General features: G+C 35.0%; 1 protein-coding gene across 1 annotated transcript in view; it reads right to left on the reverse strand.

Annotated features, from left to right (window-relative positions):
- Positions 1 to 2,385: 2,385 nt before the first annotated feature.
- Positions 2,386 to 22,594, reverse strand: part of FSIP2 (fibrous sheath interacting protein 2) — a 124,320-nt gene continuing 104,111 nt past the window's right edge. Inside the window, exons 16-21 of the mRNA XM_027078064.1 lie at positions 20,069 to 20,569; positions 18,433 to 18,533; positions 11,200 to 11,246; positions 8,052 to 8,095; positions 4,758 to 4,827; positions 2,386 to 2,557 (exon numbers count right to left, since the gene is read on the reverse strand). Coding sequence (XP_026933865.1) covers positions 2,421 to 2,557; positions 4,758 to 4,827; positions 8,052 to 8,095; positions 11,200 to 11,246; positions 18,433 to 18,533; positions 20,069 to 20,569 — 900 coding nt within the window. The 3' untranslated portion in view covers positions 2,386 to 2,420. The remainder of the gene's footprint in view (positions 2,558 to 4,757; positions 4,828 to 8,051; positions 8,096 to 11,199; positions 11,247 to 18,432; positions 18,534 to 20,068; positions 20,570 to 22,594) is intronic.

Here is a 22,594-nt window from a genome sequence, read left to right on the forward strand (position 1 = left end):
TTGACAAGCCTGCAAAGTAAGAATGGTTTTATGTTTTTAATCACTGGAAAAAAATGATGTTTTGGGGTGTAAAACTATAAAAAACCCTCAAATTTTACTTTTCATAAATATTCATTGAATTCCCGCCACATTCACTTGTTCATATATTGTCTATGGTTGCTTTTGTGCTAGCAAGGCATAATGAAATAATTTTGACAGAGACCATTATGCCCTGCAAAAGTATGATGTTTACTATCTATCCCTTCACATAAAAGGTTTGCCAGCCTCTGTACAACAGAAACAGAGTCAACAACCTGAGAACTCATTCCCATGCCTTATGGATTAAGAGGTATTCTTCAGAATCAAAAGCTCGTTACTTATAGAAATTTAAGCTACTACAGACTTTATCAGGTAATATGCATTTTTTCCCACTAAGTTATCTAAACAGTCACAAAGTTTTTTTTTTTTTTTTTTTTTTGGCGGTATGCGGGCCTCTCACTGTTGTGGCCTCTCCCGTTGCGGAGCACAAGCTCCGGACGCGCAGGCTCAGCAGCCATGGCTCACGGGCCTAGCCGCTCTGCGGCATGTGGGATCTTCCCGGACTGGGGCACGAACCCGTGTTCCCTGCATCGGCAGGCGGACTCTCAACCACTGCGCCACCAGGGAAGCCCCACAAAGTTTCATTTAACACATGACATATAACAGAAGCTTTTTGGGATTAAGGTTTTTCCTAGAACTTAAATTTATCAATAATTTAAACCACTTTTTCCATAATTTTGACAGCTTCAAGGATTCTGAACTTTATGCTTCTTTCTCGAGTTGGAGAAAATTGGAAATCTCCTTTATCATTAAAAACCTTCTATCAGAGAGTACATTACTCTTATATGTTAAATCTTTAATTAGAGACATATGTGAACCAGAATGCCTTAAAATCAGAGTGCATTTCAGCGCTAAAGATTTGATTATTTCCTTATCAACTTTTGAAAACATGGATGAGAACTTTGATAAAAAAATTTTACACTAAAATCTTCTGTTATGTTAAAAGGCAACCTAAAAGTATGTGATTTCTGAAGCTGGGGAGCATCAGTGGTTTGTTTGGACGACATCTGTAAGGATACTTTCAATACCACTGTCAATTTATGCACACTGGAAGAATTAGTTCTCCTGAAAATTGTTTTGATCTGGACTGCCAGTAATTTCTCATCAACTATCATTTTTGAAAAGGTCTACATCTATAGGGTACATCATTTTGTATGATCTTTGAGATCAAATAATTTATCAGAGATTATTATTAATAGACTACATTACTAATTGAGTAGCTTCATCATCACTGGAATGTAAAAATTCTTTATAATTACATTTTTTCCCTCTGGAGCTATCTGTTATAACCTCACTGACTAACTTTATTAAAGGAAATCCAATTTTGTGAAACAAAATTTTCTCAGATGTTTCTGCTTTAGCGCTGGCTACTGTCAAGAAGATTATAGATAAAAGGTACCACATTCTCTAAAAATGTGTGAGTCAGCATTAGGGTAGATAGTGATGATGACTGAAATTCTTTACTGTTTGGTCCACCTTTTTTATCTTTTAAACAAGACTTTTAGAATCTAGAGGCAAACATGCTGAACGAAGTTGGATCCATGTCACAAAGTAGCAAGTTAACTGATTTTGAAAAAATAGATAGCACTAGCTGTCCATCTTGTTAAGTTTTCCTCAGTGCTTTTTATGTTCTCACAAATAGAATCTTTATATCTATATTCATATAAGGTATCTATATAAAGGATTTAATAACTATTGACCAACAATTTATGTATTGATGTTATTTTATCCACAAAATGTACCTTGTCAGAAAAGGGTTTTTTAGTCACGGGGTCTTTTTATGTATATATAATATTTTATGCACAATAATTCTTTACTTCTTGATGGTGCTTTATCCATAGTTGGATCTTTTGGGGAGGTGTTTTATAAACTGATGAAATTTTATCTGCAGGTGGTATAGATACTTTTATTTGAACATCCAAATACATCTTTTATAGTGAACCAATCAGTTTCATAGCTGTGTCATAGAATTAAACTTGAGTTTCATCTCAGTTTGCTAACTATTTTGGTGAACATACCCTCTAAAAATTTAACAGGAAAAATTCAAGTTCATTTTCTGATGGGTAATGAGGACTAACTGGTTTACTAGGTACACTTTTTGTCTCTTTATCTTCATGGCATGTTTGTATTGAATAATACTAGCACTCAGCATCTTCTTATACCAAAATGCTTATCAAAAGCATTATCAAAACTTTCTCTCACCCAGGTCTCTAATATACTTCTCTTGCTTTTAATATTTTGCTCAGCATTACAAGAATCATCTTACAGGACACTATGTTATGTTTTAAAAAATATTTTATTTTCTAAGGGAAGTAAGCATAGTTATATCAGGTGTAGAAACTTCAGTGCTTGTCCTGGCGAGGTGGTGAGGAAGATTTGGAAATATTGGTGTTAGTTCGAGAAAACACCTTTGACAGAGCTGAAGATATCTTTGCCAGCATTTTAGATCCTTGTTTAGGAATACTAGCCTTCGGAGTTTCTGTGGACAAAGCAACAAAAGTAGTATAGATAATTATTAGACATTCTAGTTGAGGCAGCCATACTATACAATTAATGATTTAGAATTCAAAAACTGACATTTATAGAATAATTTATGGGATTAAAAAAGAAAGATTCTTTTGATTGGATTCTTCCAACACTCCTGTGAAGGAAACAGGGAAAATATCTCCATTTTTGTATATGAATCTTGGCGAGGTCAGAAACCTTGCCTAAGGTCACATGAGGAGTGGCCAAGCTTGGACAGGGAACAGCTTTCTCTCATGGCATTATTATATGCTGCACTCTGATATTTCGTTAATCAGGTGTACAAAGAATACCTTTCTTTTTCTAGCAGAAAAACCTCTGAAAAAGTCTGATGAGCTAAACTCACAAGGGAAAGTAACTTTCAGCGCTATACAGTGAGGGTGTCTATTTCAGAGTGTTCACTTGAAAACAGAAGTGCATTAAAACTGCTATAATTTCTCACCACTTTGGGTAAACTTTTAGTTGATAACTTCAAGTATTATTTTTTGTCATGTAACAGAAGACTGTATAGATAATAAAAATTTCCATTTGGATTCATTTTTCTATACCACTCTTCAGGGCATGGACTCTCAGAATATATTATAATTTAACAAAATGAATATTTTACATGTAAAGACAAGTAAATATGTACTTCTCTGAAACTTTATGATAGGATGTGATAGGACATGAAAACACACATGATAGTAAAAGCCCATCTTTTCTTAATTTCAGTACATGCCAAAGTTCATGACTATACCTCTTGCAGTTACCTAGATTTGTCTTTTCTAGCAAGGTAATCTTCTATTGTTAAAGCTAAGATAGCCAACAGCAGATTTAAAACTAAGAAAGCCAACAGAATAAAGAATAAAAATGTATGTTTAGGTTTTTACTGTGCTATAAAAAGGAAAAAGCCAAAATCTGCAGCAGATAAGACAAAAGCATGAATGAAAGAGAAAGATGTATATTCTGAAAAGGCAAGATAAAACTTTTACTAACACGACCAAGGCACTGATACAAGGCTTCTGAAATTCTTGTTGGAGAGGTAAGAGTTAATGTTCTGAAAACTTGGTGGCCTTGTTAAAAATGCAGATTCCTGGGCAGCATTACTCTAAGATGCTAACTTAGCCAGCTAGAGATGGTCCATTGTTAAAAAGTATTCTGGGTGGTTCCAGTATAAAGCAGTTCCTAGAAACACAATGAAGACACTGCCCAAATCCATATTCACTATTAGAAGACTGGTGGGTTGCTGGTGTCCTAGGTTAATAGCATCATCCCCAGAGAGAATAGTGAATGCTTGTGCTTATCAGTTAATAGCTCTTTTCGCAGTAAAACTTTAAGCTATCTTTGTCATTGAGGACATAATTCTGGGATGCAATGGCAACTCTATGGAACCACAATGTAGAGGGAAGAAAGAATGTTGGGTCAGAGTCAGAAGATATGTTTTTGAGCCCTAAAAGCTCTCCATTTGTTGGCTGTATAACCTCAGCCAGTTATTTACCTACATTTTCTCATTTGTAAATTAGGGCTCTAAGACTTGCAGAGGGAATATAATACGGTGTAGGAGATATGAACAAGTTTGGTTTGGTCCATAAAGTGTTTTGCATTACTTGATAAAACCTGAAAGTCAGGAATTTTCACATAGAACTTCCATTTCCAGTTTCTTTGAAAAATGCTAGAACCTGAATTAGAAGTCCTGGCAACAATCCAGCATGCCAATGACTGGACCTGAGTAACAGCTCCCTTCTTTAAATGGGGCATGCCATCTCCAGTGGACCACAGACCCCTGCTCAAAATACTGCTCTTGTTTTTTACCTACCTAGCTCCTGTGAACATTTGATTATGTGAACTGTGGTCATGTTGAATGAACTTAGGCTTTGAAGTCGGGCAGATCTGTTATTTCAATCCCAGCTCTGCAGCTTACTAGCTTGGGGTGACCTTGAGTAACCTACTCTCACTTTCTCTTTAGTAAAATGAGGATAGCTGATAGCTGTTCAACATTAGTTCTGTTATCTATTACTCCTTTGGTTTAAGAATTGCATAGAAAACTGCAAATGGAAAAATATCTTACTATCTATATTTTTATATATAGCAATCTCATATTGATAATACATGTCAATACTGCAAGGGAGAAACTACCCATTCTAGGAGTAATGTTAAAAGGATAGTATATTTTGTACCTGAAATGACTTCTTTTGAGGAATTCACACTACCAAGAATATTCTTGTTTCCTTCAAATATGGTGGTAAACTGCCAAGACAAAACAAAGTATTGACTCGATCTTTTGTTGGATACTACACACTAGAGATACCTAGAAATCCTCAAGAGATGTAGCACAATCATTACAGCATTTTATATAATTTCTGTGTTCTGCAGTCACAAATAATTATTCTCTGAGACTTAGACTCATACGTTTTGCCAATTATGATGGCTAGGATTGACCCTTTTCATAGATATGGGCCTTGGTTACCAAATGATGATTAAAGGTTCAGGCATGTTAAAAGTGACAAAAAATGTCAGCTCTGTCTCTCCCCCCTCCCCTTTTGGATGAATTGGAGTGAGAAGTAAGTTATAAATTCTTTTCTGATAATAGAGATAAGAGAAGGAAAATGGATGTTTACTATATAAGCCCAATTTCCTTTTATGGAAATTTTAGCAATTTTGGAATCTAGAGAAGTAAAGTAGGTGTGTGGAGCTAGGGCCAGGAACATGGCTCAGGTACTGGTTTTACTCTGTACGTCTTTATCATATCTTTGAATGCAAAGGGAGCAATTTTCCCAGAAAGGCATAAAATAGCCTGGGACAGGTACCTGGGCTTCACTGTAACTATTCTATAATGCTAGAAATTTAAAAAGTAAAAAAGTCAATGAAGTGAGGCTAAATACATGTAACATAAAATGTATTGTATATAGATTATGTAAAGACTACCAGATATTAATGAGTTTTACCACAATTCCTCCAAAAGGACTTGAGGTAGTTTATGTATTGAAATATTTTGAACAGGATGCCTGTTCAAAAAGAAGAATAAAATGGAGCAGAGACTACCTAAAGAATTTATTCTCGGCATTGGCTTCACAGAGTTATCTGTGGAAAATTTTTAAAAAATATGAATACCTGGGTCCCATACCACCACTGGAATTGAAATCCTTGAGGGTGGGGCAGATATTGATATTAAAAAAAATCATGGCTCTAATTTGTGAGAATTAGAGTTGATAAGCCCTAATCTATAAGTAGGGAGCAGATGCTCCCTACTTATGAGATGAGTAATATACTTAAGTTCTGCTAAGAACTTCTAGCGTTGCATTAGATTCAGGAGTATTTGCTATTACTTCGTGGAACATTGTTAAAATCACTTAAGGTTTTTGTCTGAAAATTTCAAAATCTTGGCTATGTTGGAGTTGGCATCTCTTGTCCTTTCCCTTGAAAGTGGTAGACATTGTCTTAGTTCTTTGTATGTTAAGTAATATTGGATTGTATCCTGAGCATTTTAAACAATGTATGTGATTCTAAGAACTGTTAAAATTCTTTGTAGAATTCTTTGTAGAAGGTTGATTTTTTTAAAGTACGTAATTAACCCATTAAGTTTCAGACCACACATCCTACTCTGCCTTCTATGGCTGTGGTTCCAATGTAAGTTCAGTTTTCAAAGTCTTGGTGTTATTTTTTAGTCTATACCACTATTAAGACTGTAGTTCAAGTTCTCATAGTCTTTTGTCTATAGAACTTCAGGTCAGTTCCTGGCATGCACATCTCAGGAGACAATTTATAAACAGATTTGGAGGGATTCCTTTTTTGATATCCCTCCTCTCTTTGATTTCTTTTAGTGTCTCTGACGCTCAACAGTCCCCTTTTCTGGTTCTATGCCTGGAATGCTGTGTGCTTCTAGCCTTCCTGTGTGCTGTCTCTCACATCCCATGACTGTATCCACGTCTGGGGTAAATTAACAAGAGAAAGCAGAGAAAAAAGTAGCACGTTTCCCCCTAATGTCCTTCAGGTTACTGGAGCCTTTTTCCTAATTCCTCTGGTCAGAAGGATTTTCTTTCAGTCCTAAGTGCCTCACAGCCTTTGCTGCCATTGTTGTGTAGCTTCATGGCTGAAACTTACCTTGTGGCAGGGGCAGAAGAGGGGGAAAAAGTGGGCTTCCCTATTTTCCATTTCATAGGAACTTCTTCCTAATTCTGGTAAGAGAGCAGTGGATTCTCTTGGAGCTTTCTTATTTTATCCATTCCCTCTATATAATTACAGGATTTGAACTGCCCTGGGTCATTGCTAGGAGATGTGAGAGGAAAAAACGCAGGAAACTCATAATGGTATTATTTTCTGAGTTTTGATTTCCCTCCTCAAACTCCTTCTATTATTTACTTTTCAGAACCCTCAGTAGTTGTCCAAAGTTTTTAGTTTTAATCAGTGAGAGATACAGGTGGAATGTGCTTATTACTCCACCTTACTCAGAACTGGACTGAATAACAACTTTAGTTATAGTTTTACCATGGAAAAAGCAGTAAGCAAGGAAAAGAGCAAGAACCAAAAGGGTCCAGATTAGCCTGCAATTCACTTTGGCACAAGGAATGGCCTGTCATCAGACTAGAGAATCATTGTCTCCCCTTTAGTGCCATATGATTTTACTTGGAAAATATGGCCTAAGTGCAGCCTGAGGTTGTCAAATAGATGTTTATGTTCAAAAATGAAGATTAGGTTGAGTGAGGAACTAACCCAGCATCTTTAGATATGTGGCAAAAGTTATCTTAAGTATGAGTTGTAGTTCTGAAAATTACTCTGATAATGAGAAGTGACTGGATAATCGATGGACTATAATGTCATGGGGTTGGGGAGATTTGCTTAAAAATGGGATTAAATTGAGTGAAGAAACAAACAAAACAGAAGAGGATTTGTAGCTTGAGCACTCATTGGAAGCTTTCTGAAAAGGATTAGCAAAGAGGACACTTTCTGAGTTTACACTGGAGAACAGCTGGGCCTTTTGGAAAACTGCCTTTAGACAGTCAGTCCTTAGGAATACAGAGAAATAGATGGAATCAGCAATTATTTCTTATAAACTGCTCTTTTCCATTTTTGCTTGTATTTCCTCCCTGCCTCCACCAAGTCCCTCACTTGGGTCTACCTGCCCTAGGCAGGGCCAAGTGACTCACTCCCTCTAGGATTTCCTCCAGAGACTGCAGTAACAGGGTTAAGGGATGGAATTGCAATTAGGTGCTAGGGAAGAACGGTGGCTTATCCAGTGCACTTAAGCAAGGAATGATAACTTAACCCTAAGGTGAGAACTAATGGATTTCTTGGGTACCACCACCAAGTCTCAGCCAGGAGGAGAGATCTGAGCATGAAGAAATTGCAAATAGGGGAATGCTTCCTGATGCCTCTCAAATAGCACCACGTAGTCCCTGGTTTGACCTTGAAAATTGGGCTATGTTCACCTGGACTCCATGTATTCTAATTAGAGGATATTGAAAAATATTTACCTTAACACTGTTTGAACTTTCTGGCCTTCGTTCCCGAGAACTTGCTGTAGAGGGGGGAAAAATAGTATTTTTTCTGAGGCATAAATAGTGTTGACACAAATCTGATCTTATTGTTTTTCACCAAAAAGTCATATAATTTAGGCTGATAGAGGAAATTATTATTATTTTTAGTGTACAGACAATGTGAACAAAACTGAAATAGGTGAGATTGCTAGAATTCTGTGGCATATCTTAGCCCTTCTTTTAGAAATTATGAAAGATGAAGTGTGATGTAGTAGGTAAGGCAGATTCTGTAACTTAGTAGGCATACATCTATGCATGGCCACTCAATCCCTACAGGCCTATTTATTGTACATGTAAAATGAGAAGTTACCCTGTAGGTGATTCCTAAGGGCCTTTCTAGCTTTAACACTCTTTGATTCTACATAGCTAATTAAAAGCAGATAATTGGAACAAAGAGGAAGGTGCTGGTCTTATGAAATACTCTGAGTGAAAATCAGGAGAATTTTGAGGCAATACCAAGAAGAAACCTTGTGGAGTTGTACAGAACTAAAAGTTACCTAAATTTCAGGTGAGGTCAAGACACCAGTAGAAGAATTCAACCCAAGGAGGCAGAAATGGTACTGTGAGATAAGTTTCATAAAGACCCCAGCTAACGTGTTAGGGAGTCAGAAAACCCGAGTTTGAGTCTTGGCTTCACTACTTAGAGCTGTGTGAATATTGGCAAATTTAATCTAACTTCTCTCCCAGTTTCCTCCTATGTAGAATGTGAATAAGACTATCTTCCTGCCTGTCACTCAAGAGGACTCAATGAGATATCTCATACGTAAAAAGTATGCATTTTATAGACATGCGATCATCAAGAGTCCACACATGTGATTACTCTCTGAATTACCCTTTGGGGCAGTGTAGGTTCTGGAAAAAAATAGTAAAACCTCAATTAACTCAAATATGATAAGAGCTGATAATCTGACTTATCTGAGAAAATTGGTAAAATTTCATTGTTGGTTGATAATATTTCTGAAGTGTCTGACTCTATATCACATATAGCTGAACTGACTTTTGCTTTTAAATGACTGAGGACATTTGGGTTTACTACCAGGACTATTATTCCAAACACTAGTTTTTATGTTTCCAGGTTAGATGGCTATCAACTTTCCAGGATTATACTAGGAATTTGTTTTGATGAAGAGTCACAGAAAAATTCCTGCTAATTCAGGATCTAACATACTCAGATTTATTTGAGATTTTCTCCCATATTCTATATAAAACTATAAACTAAAATTAGGAATGTATGTGTTCAACCCTAAGCTTGTCACTGAACTCCAGACTGAAATATCCTATTGCTTATGTGACACCTCAACTTAAATATCTAATATCTAATACCTTAACATAACCAAAACAGAATTCTTGTGTAACCTCCTTAGATTCCCATAGTCGCTCCTATTTTACTAACTCCTCCTACTATATGCCTGTTTTAGGCTCTTGGGAATATAGCTGTGATCTTCATGGAGCTTACATTCTAGAGGGAGGTAGTGAAAAAACAATTAATTAAAACATACAGTCTGGCATATAGTAATAAATGCTAGGGAGAAAAATAGCAAAGAAGTGGAATATGCAGTGCCATCTTGAGAATGAGGTTACAATTTCAAAAAGTGGTCAAAGAAGATGTCACTGAGAAGGTGACATTGGAGCAAAGTTCTGAAGGTGAGGAATGAGCAATGTAGATACAGAGGAAAGAGCACTACATGAGGATCAGCAAGTGCAAAGACCCTGAATTCCTGGAATATTTGAGGAACAGCAAGAAGGTCAGTGAGGCCTGAGCAGGGTGAGCCAGAAAGAAACAGAGGAGGAGGTTAGAGAGGTAATAGGGGTTTGGAGTGATGTCCAGATGATGTATGGTTTTGCAAGCCACTGTAAGTTCTTTGGCTTTTGTCCCAGATGAGATGGGAAATACTTATACTTGGAATTATCTTTGATGCCCTGCCTCAAGTTACAATGTAAATTCTTTGAGATCAAGGACTTTTTCAGTTTTGTTCACACATGGGATTTTAGAACACAAAGGAGGTGCTCAGTAAAATCTTTGAATGAATGAATGAATAAACGATTGAATTGGACAGCTGCAATATTACTGAAGGATATAAGAATTAAGCTGGATAATTGCAACAAAGTTGGAAAAAACAAAACACTGAATTTAGGGTCAGGAGCCTTGGGATCTAGACTGTGTTCCGCCTCTGACTCAAAGTAATCTTGGACATTTTCTCATCTTGAGCTTGAGTTTCCTCATGTAAACAATGAGGGGCGTTATAGTAAGTGATTTCTGTCTAACTCTAGCAGCCTAGGATTCCATAATACAGGAATCATACAGTGATTATTTTGACCCCTGGTTATGGTACATTTATAGAATTTTGGCATGCTTACTGTTACTCTATGAATCCCATCTTAATAAAAATGACTTCCACTTCCAAGTTGAGAGAATATGTTTCTGTAGTAACAACCTAAGTGAGTTGTATGTTTGAAATAGCCAGGGTAAACCTGTGGTTCAAATTTCAAGGCCACTTTATAGTAAACATGACACTCAACCTCTTGGACATGCTACCATCGTTAGAACCACATTAATCATCTGAGGTTTCAACAGAGTGCCAAACAGTCATCACACAAATGTTCTAAGCAGTCAGTACAATTATAGATTAAAAAAACAACAACAAAGTGAGGTCCATACTAGCCATATTTAAATTTAAGCAAATAAATTTAGCTTTAAAAGTCTTTTTTGGGGTACATTTTGATAGGGTTAAGCACAAATGAAGGATAACTTCTCAAAGAAATTGTTAAATCCTAGTATCATGGGTTCTGGTTCAGCTAGAAACTATCATGATATACCCTGATTTTATGAATATTTCTCACAGGAGCATGGTAAATATAAATTCATATTATACTATATTCTTGACCAAAATCATTAATAAGACAAACTAGCTGACTTATTTTAACACATGTGTGATGTCGTACTGGATCATTTCTAAAAGTAGATAAGCTCATAGGAAAAAAAAAAGTATCAATTTCAGGTTTGATAACTAAAAACACTGATCAAAGCAGTAGAGTGTCCTTTTGAATACTTTCTACTTTAAATCAAGAAATACAAAACTCCAACCTTCCGTAATTTTTGTACTTTTATCTGCCATACAATCTTCAGTCTCACTAAAACAAAAGAAAAAAATATTTAATTTTTTTGTGTATTTAATGAATCAAGAAATTACTGGTTAAGTAAAAGAACAATCTCTCAGTCATTCTTCATATGGAAATAAACCTGGAAGAGTGTATCACTGAGTTTCCAAATTGAATGCAAATTATTTATAAATTGACTCTTTTTTCCCAACTTAAAAAATTTTGGTTAAATACACATAACACAAAATTTACCATCTTAACCATTTTTCAGTGTACAGTTCTTTGCTTGAGTACATTCACATTATTGTGCAACCATCACCACCATTCGTCTATAGAACTTTTTCATTTTCCCCAATTGCAACTCTGTACTCCTAAATACTAACACCACATATTCCTCTCTCTCCATCTCCTGGAACCAACCTTCACCTTTTGCCTCTGTGATTTGACTACTTAGGTATCTCATATAAGTGGAATCATATAATATTTGTCATTTTGAGACTGACTTATTCACTTAGCATAATGTCTTCAAGGTGACATATAGCATGTGTCAGGATGTTCTTCCTTTCTAAAACTGAATAATATTCTACTGAATGTATGTACCATATTTTGTTTTTCCATTCATCCATCAATGTACTCTTAGTGCTGCTTCCATGATTTGGCTATTGTGAATAATGATGCTATGAATATGAGTGTAAAAATATCTGCTTGAGTCCCCGTTTTCAATTCTTTGGGGTATATACCCAGAAGTAGAATTGCTGGATCATATGGTTACTCTATATATTTAACTTTTTAGAGAAACTCTCACACTGTTTTCCATAGTGACTGCACCATTTTAAATTCCCAGCAGCACTGTACAAGGGTTCCAGTTTCTTCACATTCTTGCCAACGTGTTATTTTCTGAAAATTTTTTTGATGATAGCTATCCTAATGGGTGTGCAATAGCATCTCATGGTTTTGACTTGCATTTCCGTGATGATTAGTGATGTTGAGGATCTTTTCATGTGCTTATTGCCCATTTGTACATCCTCTTTGTAGAAGTATCTATTCAAGTCCCTTGCCCAATTTTTAATCAGGTTGTTTGGTTTTTTGCTGTTGTTGAGTTATAGGAGTTCTTTATGTATTCTGGATAGTAATCCCTTATCAGACATATGACTTGCAAATATTTTCTCCCATTCTATGTGCTAACTTTTCACTCTGTCCTTTGAAGCACAAAAGTTTTTAAATTTGGTTAAGTCAAACTTATCTAATTTTTCTTTTACTGCTTGTGCTTTTAGTATCATATCCAAGAAACTATTGTCAAATCCAGTGTCATGGGGCTTTCCCCCTATGTTTTCTTATAAGAGTTCTATAGTTTTATGTAGGTTTTTGATCCATTTTGAATTAGTTTTTATACACAATATAAGGTAAGGGTCTAACTTCATTTTTGTTTGTGTGTGGTTATCTAGTTTTCCCAACACTGTTTGTTGAAAAGACTTTTTTTTCTCCATTGGATGGTCTTGGCATGCTTATCAAAAATTATTTGACCATATATTAAGGATTTGTTTCTGGGCTCTTTATTCTATTCCATTGGTCTACATATCTGTCTTCATGTCAGCACCACACTGTTTTGATTACCATAGCTCTGTGGTAAGTTTTGAAATCAGGAAGTCCAAGTATGTTCTTCCTTTTCAAGATTGTTTTGGCTGTTTGGAGTCCTTTGAGATACTACATAAATTCTAGAATGAATTTTTTCTTCTCCTGCAGAAAAAGGTCATTAAGTATTTTTATAAGGATTCATTTAATCTGTAGAATCCTTTGCGTAATACTGAAATCTTAACGGCCTATTTCCATTAATCTGTGTCTCCTTTAATTTCCTTTAGGTATGTTTTGTAGTTTTCAGTGTACAAATCTTTTGCCGCTTGGTAAGTCCATTCCTAAATATTCTGTTTGGTACTAGTGCGGATTGAATTTTTCTTCGTTTTTGGATTGTTCATTGTTAAGTGTTTAGAAATGCAATTTTCTTCTTCTGTGTTGATTCTATATCCAGCAACTTTGATGAATTCATTTATTTGTTCTAAGAGTTTTCTTTCTTTTTTGTATAGAATCTTTAGGATTTTCTACATATAAGATAATGCCATCTGTGAACAGAGCTCACTTTACTTCTCATCCAATTTAGATGCCTTTTATTTCTTGCCTAATTGCTCTGGCTAGGACTTCTGGTAATATACTCAACAGAAGTGATAAGAATGGGCACCCTTGTCTTTTTCCTGAGCTTAGAGGAAAATCTTTCAGAATTTCACCCTGAGTACAATAATGTTAGTTGTAGTTTTTCCATATATGGCTTTTATTATTTCAATGTAATTTGCTCTTATTTCTAGTCTGTTAAGTGTCATTATCATGAAAAGGTGTTGAATTTTGTTAAATGGTTTTTCCTGCATTAGTTTAGATAAGAATGTGTTTCTTTTTCCTTCATCCTGTTAATGTCTTGTGTTACACTGACTGATTCTCATATGTTGAACTTCCCTTGTATTCCTGGGATAAATCAACCTTAGTCATAGTGTATAATCATTTTAATCTGCTATTGAATTCTGTTTACTAGTATTTTGTTGAAGATTTTTGTATCAATAGTTTGAAGAGGTTTTTTCTTGTTTTCTTTGGAGGAAGTTTACTTTACATCAATAGTTTGAGGAGGATTGGTTTTAATTCTCCTTTAAATGTTTGCTACAATCCACCAGTGAAATCATCTGGTCCTGAGTTTTTCTTTGTTAGGAGCTTCTTAATTACTGATTCAATTTCTTTACTAGTTATAGGTTTCTTCAGATTTTTCCATTTTTTCATGAATCAATCTTGGTAGGTCATGTTTTTAGGAATTTGTCTATTTCATTTAGATTGTCCAATTTGTTGGCATACAATTGTTAATAGTACTCTTATACTTTTTACTTCTGTAAAATCACAGTACTCTTATAATTCTTTTTATTTCTGTAAAATCAGTTATAATGTCTCTTCTTTCACTTATGATTTTAGCTATTTGAGTCTTCTCTTTTTTTTCCCTTAGGCAATGTAGCTAAAATTTGTCAATTTTATCAATGTTTTGAAGAACCAACTCTTGGTTTCACTGATTTTATTTTTGTATTCTCTTATTTTGTCTATCTCTACTTTAATCTTTATTATTTCCTTCCATCTAATAGTTTTGAGTTTAGCTTATTTTTCTTTTTCTAGGTAGGTATTTAAGATGTAATGTTAGGTTGTTATTATAAGATCTTTTTTCTTTTTTATTGAAGTATAGTTGCTTTACAATGTTTTGTTAGCTTCTGCTGTACAGCAAAGTGAGTCAGTTATACGTATACATATAACCACTCTTTTTAGATTTCCTTCCCATTTAGGTCACCACAGATCATTGAGTAGAGTTCCCTGTGCTAAACAGTATGTTCTCAATAGTTACCTATTTTATACATAGTAGTGTATATATGTCAATCCCAATCTCCCAATTAGTCCCACCCTACCCTTCTCCCCTTGGTAACCATAAGTTTGTTCTCTACTTATGTGACTCTATTTCTGCTTTGCCAGTAAGTTCATCTGTACATTTTTCTAGATTCCACATATAAGTGATATTATATGATATTTGTTTTTCTCTTTCTGACTTACTTCAATCTGTATGACCATCTCTAGGTCCTTCCATGTCTCTGCAAATGGCACTATTTTGTTCCTTTTTATGGCTAATATTCCATTGTATATATGTACCACATCTTCTTTATCCATTCCTCTGTCGATGGACTTTTAAGTTGCTTCCATGTCTTGGCTATTGTAAACAGTGATGCAGTGAATATTGGGGTGCATGTATCCTTTCGGACCATGTTTTTCTCCAGATATATGCCCAGGAGTGAGATTGCAGGATAATATGGTAGCTTTATTTTCTTAAAACTATGTTGAATAAAAGTGCAAGACTGGACATCCTTGTCTTGCTCCTGATCTTAGAGGAAATGTTTTCAGCTTTTCACTGAGTATGATGTTAGCTGTAGGTTTGTCGTATATGGCCTTTATTATATTGAGGTATGTAATCCCTCATTTCCTCCACTACTGCCTTCCTTTGTGTCAGTTGAGGTTTTGCAGAGATGCATTTTGATTACCTTTTTATTTCCTTTCATTTATATTCTATATTTTCTTTGTTACCAAACAGATTCCATATAATGTTCTAAAGTTATGACAGTCTATCTTAAATTGATACCAATTTAACCTCAACTTCATACAAAGACTCTACTCCTTTATAGATCAACACCCATCCCTTTGTTATTACTGTCCCAAATTATGGCTTTATATATTCCATGCCCATCAGCATAAATTTATAATTATTTTTATGTGTTTTTTAAATCTTGTAGAAAATAAAAGTGGAATTATGAACTGAAATTATTATAATACTGGTTTTTATATTTGTCCCTGTGTTTACCTTTACTAGAGAGTTTTATATTTTCATATGGTTTTGAGTTACTGTCTAGCATCTTTTACTTTCAATTTGAAGAACTTCTTTTAGTGTTTCTTGCAGTCATGTCTAATGGTAATGAACTTTCTCAGCTTTTTGTTTTAGTTTTTGTCTTAGAATATTCTGATTTCTTTCTCATTTTTGAAGGGTATTTTTTGCTGGTTATAGTGTTCTCACTTGATAGTTTTCTTTCTTTTAGCCCTTTAAATATATAATCTACTGCCTTCCATCCTGCAAGATTGCTTCTGAAAATTTTACTGATAACTTTATGGAGATCTCTTGTACAAGTCATTTCTGTCTTGTCACTTTCAAGACTCTCTTTTTGTCTTTGGCTTTTGATGACTGTGATTATAAGATGTCTCAGGTAGTCTCTGAGTGCTTATGCTACTTAGAATTCACTGAACTTATTGTATTTGTATATTCATGCTTTTTCAAATATGAGGAGGTTTTAGCCATTATTTCCTCAAATAATCTCCCTGCCCCTTTCTCTCTCTCTTCTCTGGAACTCACCATGGTGTGTATGTGTGTGTGTATATATATATATATATATATATATATATATACACTTACATATGTATATATCACTGCTTGAAGGTATCCATTAAGTGCCACAGAATCTGTTCACTCTTTGTTCAGTCTTTTTTTTGCTGCTCAGACTCAATAATTTCAAATGACTTGTGTTCAAGTTCACTGATTCTTTCTTCAACTTGATTGAGTCTGCTCTTGAATCATCTAGTGAATTTTTGAGCTCCAGAATTTCTGTTATTTCTGTCTGGTTCCTCTTTAGTTTCTATCTCTTTGTTTTTATTTATATGTATTTTATTCATATACTTTTCCCCTGATTTCCTTTAGTTCTTTGTCTGTGTTTTTCTGTAGCTTTTGAACATATTTAAGACAGTTATTTTAAAATCTTTTTCATGTATGTCTAATTCGTGTGCTTCTCCATGGACATTTTCTGGGAATTTATTTGGTTTCTTAAAATGTGCCCTATTTTCATTAATATGCATTGTGATCTTATGTCGAAATTTGACCATTTAAAGAAATAGCTACCTCTTCCAGTTTTTGGAGATTGTTGTAGAAGCCCTTCACTAATTAGTAGGACTCTGAACCTTGGGAACAGTCTGAGGTAAAGCCTTCAAATCTTACTTTTGTTCTGGGTATATGTCCTTCTGGGCCTATGTATGTACTTTTTTTTTTTCCTTCTTCCATTTTCCTGACCTGCTTTTCAATGTTTTATTTCCTAAGGGTCTCATCATGTTTCTTCTAAGGGCCTTAGCTATCTTATTGTTTCCCCCTGCCTGTAATCTCTTTCCCTCAGGTACCTGTTTGTGCATCTGCAGTCCCTTGTGATTTTCATGCACCATGGCATCCATCTACTGACTTCAGTGGCTTCTAGGCTTAGACCCAAACAATGCCAGCATTCCCAATTTGAGCTCCTATTCAGGTGAGACAGAAAACATTCCCTCAGGCAGCCCACAGATAGGCCCAAACATTACAAACAAGTTCCAATCTACTCTTTCCACCTCAAGAGAGAAAACTGAGAATTGGCCATTTCTTCCCAACTGTGCCACATTATGTTGCAGAAGGGGGTTGGGCAAAAACAAGTAAAAGTGTGTGGAATTTCCTGCCACTTTGAATGTGGCTTTTCTTTGATTGGGCATTCCCTTGGTTGCTGCAGTTATTTGACTGGTTTCCAGAGCTCCTATAAAGTTGTTTTAGCAGTGTGTAGTTGTCTATTTTTCTTCCTACAAGAAAATAAGGGTGTGCAGTTTCTTGGTCTGCTATCTTGCTCTAAATTATCTTTTATTTGGTATTATCTGTGTCCTCTGTCTCCACTGATATAAACAATAGAGAGGTACCTGCATTACTAATTTTGTATGTTAATATAATCATTACACAGGAAAAAAGAGGCAATGATTGGTCAGGAAAATATGTCCCAAAATAGTGTCAGTGTCAAAAAGAAACAATTCCATCATGTTGAGTGGGAAAAAATTATAACCAGGTAGATTTTTCTCCTATTTATACCTATTGCTTCTCCCACAATAGAAATGCTACCTCTTCTAGGTTATGAATATTCTTATAAACTTAAGAATAATTTTAGACAAGTTCTAACTGTTTTAGATAGTTATTGTTTTAGATATAGTTATTAATTAGATTTCAAGTCTACAGTGTACTTTTTCTCTCTGTCCTCTATAAATGCCATATAGTTCAGACTTTCCTCCTATAGTCATCTGAACTTGGGTTGCCTTCTCCTCATGTAAATGCTGTCCATCTTTACAGGCCCACATCAAACTCAATTGCTTTCTAGAATTCATCCCTGAATGCTTCGGCTTACACTGCTCCCTCTCTTATTTGGATTCTTCTTAGAGGCAGTTATACACACTGGAACATTTTGTTACTTAAAGAGAGTTGAGCAGGAACCCTTTGGGCTGAAAGGCACTGGGTCACAATAGAATCTGCTCTATCTTCCAGGTAAGAAAAACAAAAAACAAAAACAAAACACACTAGCAAATTCTTCATCCAAGACACTGCTATACTAGGAAGAACATAGAGGCCAAGTAACTAGAAATGGGGAATCAGATAGAAAGGAGAGGGTTTAGGGAATGTCCACAGTAGGGAGCCAAGGGAGAAAAGGATAAGGAGTGAGGGAAGGTCTAGGGCTGAATACTTGCCCAATCGTAGTTTTACCAGAGACCTCATTCTTCCCATAAGCATTACTTTCATCTCATATTTCTATTTTTATATTGCTTTAATCTCATGTACCCAGCAGATGAAATCAGGTCTTCTTGGTTGTATGAAGATGAACTCATAATTCTGTGTATGAAGTAATGTGTCGGCTCAGAAATATGGTTTCTTTCTTCTTTCTGGAAAAGTGCAAACCATATGTTATATAAAGTAGCGTTTGATATGCACTTTCTCATATACTTGGCATATTCTGCCCTCTAATCTACACTATTATTAGAAAAAGTTTCAGAGATTACATTAAAAATGGATGAACACTGTAATTCTAATTAAAAGGTCTCTTTCCAATAATTCTTTGGAAATGGCTAGTAAAGATGATCTATATTATAATATTGAAGTCTGAATAAACATTAAAGATTAACCTAGCACAAACTTTGAAGAATATAGTTTTCCATTTCTGTACTTTACAAATATTTTAATGAAAACTTAGTTCAAAAAGAAAAAAAACAGATATATATATAATTCTGGTCAGTTCAGAAGCTTGTCAAGTCAGTCATCTTAACCGTACTCTGATCTGTTTGTTGGGAAGTCATGTGTGATTTTATGGCTATAACTTTTGTAAGAATACCTTAATTGTTATGTCTATTAGAATCTTGAAAAAACAGACTACTATTATTGGGATTATTGTATATGAACAATAATCCATTATATGAAATCCATTTTGACTTTTGGTATTGTTATAACAATTCTTTAGTTATCTATGAAGCCAGGATTTCTGACTATGAGGCTCAACAAAACTATTCTGCAGACTGCATTTGGTCATGTAATCACACATAGATTCCCAACAAATAGGTCAGAGTATGTGTTAAAATGATTTACCTGGGAAACTTCTGAACTGAAGAGTTGTATCTCTGTTCTTTTTCTCTGGCTCATCTCAGGTTTTGTGTTAACCTAGGAATAATGTCAAATGGATAATCAATAGAATTGTCTCACCAGGAAATCCTGTACCATATACACTTTTCCAAGACATGTTTTGGTATGGATTTTTGGACAGGAACCACCCAAAGGGTCACTGAAGTCTAGACCATTATGTTATGTGAGGGGTATGGTATTAGGGACAAGAGCTGTTCCCCATGACGAGAGTGGAGTTTATGGGCTGATTGCAAGGGTGATATTTAAAATATTTTGATTAACTTAACTTTGGGAAAGTTGGCTAACTTGTAAGGAAAAAGTTGGCTATGTAACTGCCCAAAAGATATATACCTATTAAAGTGAGAGTCAAGATTCAAACTCAGACAATCTGAATTCGTATGGATTCTTTTTTACCTCTTCCTACCTTGGCCTATTTTCTGGTCCCACCCTACCTGCTCAAAAGGTATTTGTCAGCCAAAATACAAAAGGGCTGGAATCTATTAAAAGATGGATGTAAATAATTAGCTTGCATTTCTCTTAAATAGCTTCCATTTTCTGTTATCCCTGGACTTCTAGCTAATATATGTCTCTTTCCATTACCTGCTTTCCCTCAATTCTGTTTTATGGCTTCATCTGTTAGTTATTTCTCTCATACTGTAAATGTTGCCAGACTAAGGAAGAGACTATCTGGAACCATTTTAGTATTTTTTTCTGCCCAATTAAGGTACATTCTTGGACAGAATTTCTGAAGATCTCTATTCTTTCCATAGATATCTGGTTATTGACAGTCATATTTCTCACTCACCTTCCTCTGTGGCTTTTCCTCCCAAATAGAATCTGTTTCAGTCAAGGTTCTTGAGCAGGTGGCCATGTCAGGTTTAGCAAGAGTTCTTTTAACTTGTCCCTCCTTCGGTTCTATTACATGATTTGAGGTTGCTTCAGTATTTTCAACATTTGCATTGGATGTGGGCTGACAACATTTGCTTAATGAAAAATTCTTTTTCAGGCTACTTGTGCTTCGTGTTGGCTTGGGAGAAACAACTTTGGTTTCTATTGGCTTTGTGGCTTCTTTCACTTGATCTTCAACTTTTTCTCCTAAGTGTTCTTCTTGTACAATCTCTCTTAAAACAACTTCATTTTCATCAGACATTAGTTCCTCTTCTATGGTACTTTCTGAAACTTCTTGATCAATATCATGAGCTACTAACCGAAGGATAAGTTCTTTTTTGTTCTGAACATCTTTTAAAAGCTCCACCTTGGTGATATCAGGCTTCCTTATATTCTGAAATGAATTTCTGCAAACAGCCTGGAATTGAAGGTATAATGAATATCAAAAACAAATGCCTCAATCACTTTTCCTATGATTCTATTATAATACAGCTATTTTAGTATGATTTCTAGTTTCATTGTTAAAGTAGTATTATCTTAAGATGCCATGCTTACATTAGCAATATTTTAAAAAAGAAACATGAAAATTGTAAGAAATATTTGTTGGTATCATTTCTTTTACCTTCAGAGGTTATTTTATTAATCTACCATAATTTACTTCAGAGTTTAAAGGAAGGACTAAAGGAAGGACTTTTTCTTCTTTTTTTGGTTAAACTTTATATTTTGTTGCATCATATTTACTTCTTTGTTTTTTGGTTACTTTGAAAGTTTGTGACAGAAGTAGACATGATAATATATTTTTCTAAAATTGTAGATGGGTTATCATAGAGAAATTGAAATGTACATATTTTCAACAAGAAAGCAAGGTATTATCTGATCTTGACTTTTAAAAATGATGAATAACCAAGATTGTGAAGGTCTTTGACTCTTTAATCCCTATCATTCCACCCCTGATCCTTTGGATATATTTTCCAAAAGAATCTTGAAAATATAAATCTTCATTTTTTTCTCACCTCCCTAGTCAAATCTCACTTTCCATTTTCAATGTCTTAAGACAGATAAAAGACAGTTACAATTAAATAATAGAACTTCCGCATTTCAGTAGCCTTTGATGATGCCACAGAACCTCCAAATTGTTTTGAGTTAATAATTCTAGACTTCAACATCCCTGTGTAACACTTTAAGCCAGTTTTTTCAGATATTGGTGTCCTAAAAGAATATCTTCTGTGGAAAAAAAATATAGAAACAGCTTCCTTAAGAATTTAAAACCAATCAGTTTTGATTTTCTGTGTTAGTGGAGGGGACCAGTGGTTTACAAAATCCAAAATCTTTCTATATGGCTTTGGAATTTGTGACTATATATGGCTTTCATATGTACATGCCTAGTGTGTTGGGAACTTATGGTATCTCAAAACAGAAAATAAAGCCCTTGGGTGAGGCCAACAAGTGTCTAGATTCGCTGATCTAATCTACTGTTCTTTGGTTTCTTCTCTGGTCCCTATGCAGGAGATTGATACTCAGATTGGTACAAATCGTATGTCGTATCAGAGTTGTCTAGGTCTGCTTCTTTGTGTTTTATTTTGAGGATGGATTTTCTTCCCCTTAAGAGGACAGCAGTAATTATTTTGGTTTAAATATTCCCATCCTGCTTTCCTGTGGTCTATAAATGACTTAATGAAAGAGAACTGGTAAATACGAGTAAGATTTGTGACAGAAAATTCTACAGATAATTAAAAACTGCTTTTGACTAATGTTATTCTATAGTCTGTTCAACAGATTTTACTCCTAAGGGGTTACTTATGTATGAATGAAGACTACCAAATAATATGCTAATGCAAACAATGAGAATCCATGTGGAAGGATAAATTTTAGAGTTTGAAAGGACTGTCATCTGGTTCAAAAAATTTAGGGAAAAGAAGATTAAATTAGTATGTTAGCCCATAATAATCTCAGTATTTGAGTATGAAAACACAAAGTGCCAATTAACATATTTAACAGCCCTGAGACCTAGTTCAATGGGTTGCAGGATAGTGCTGGAGAAAATTTACTTCAAGTTTATGCTCCAGCGAGAATGGTTCTATAAAACTTTGCTCATTGTCCAGGCCACAGACTGTACCCCTAAGCACACTCAGTCCTCTTATGAGTGAATACCATGAGTAGAAGAGGCTCTGATAAAAATCAAAATGTGTAGTAGATCAGTGTAACTATTGGCTAGACCACCCTTTGACCTCAGTGGTATAGTTTCCTTGTAACGAGGACATCATTTTGTCATTTTAAAGTCTCAATTAGTTTAATATATTTGGGGCCTAAGTATGGAGCTGCAGGGCAGAGCTAGGGACTAAAGCATGAGGAAACAGGTTCATAAATATGGCAGCATTAAAGCAGCTAAATCTAGAACAAGGATAGAAGAAGAAAGAAACTTGCCACTTCTTGAGAGTATAGA

The sequence above is a fragment of the Aethalodelphis obliquidens genome, unplaced genomic scaffold, assembly GCF_003676395.1.
Source record: "Aethalodelphis obliquidens isolate GAN/ISIS:26980383/991018 unplaced genomic scaffold, ASM367639v1 scaffold2, whole genome shotgun sequence".
Taxonomy (NCBI): Eukaryota; Metazoa; Chordata; class Mammalia; order Artiodactyla; family Delphinidae; genus Aethalodelphis; species Aethalodelphis obliquidens.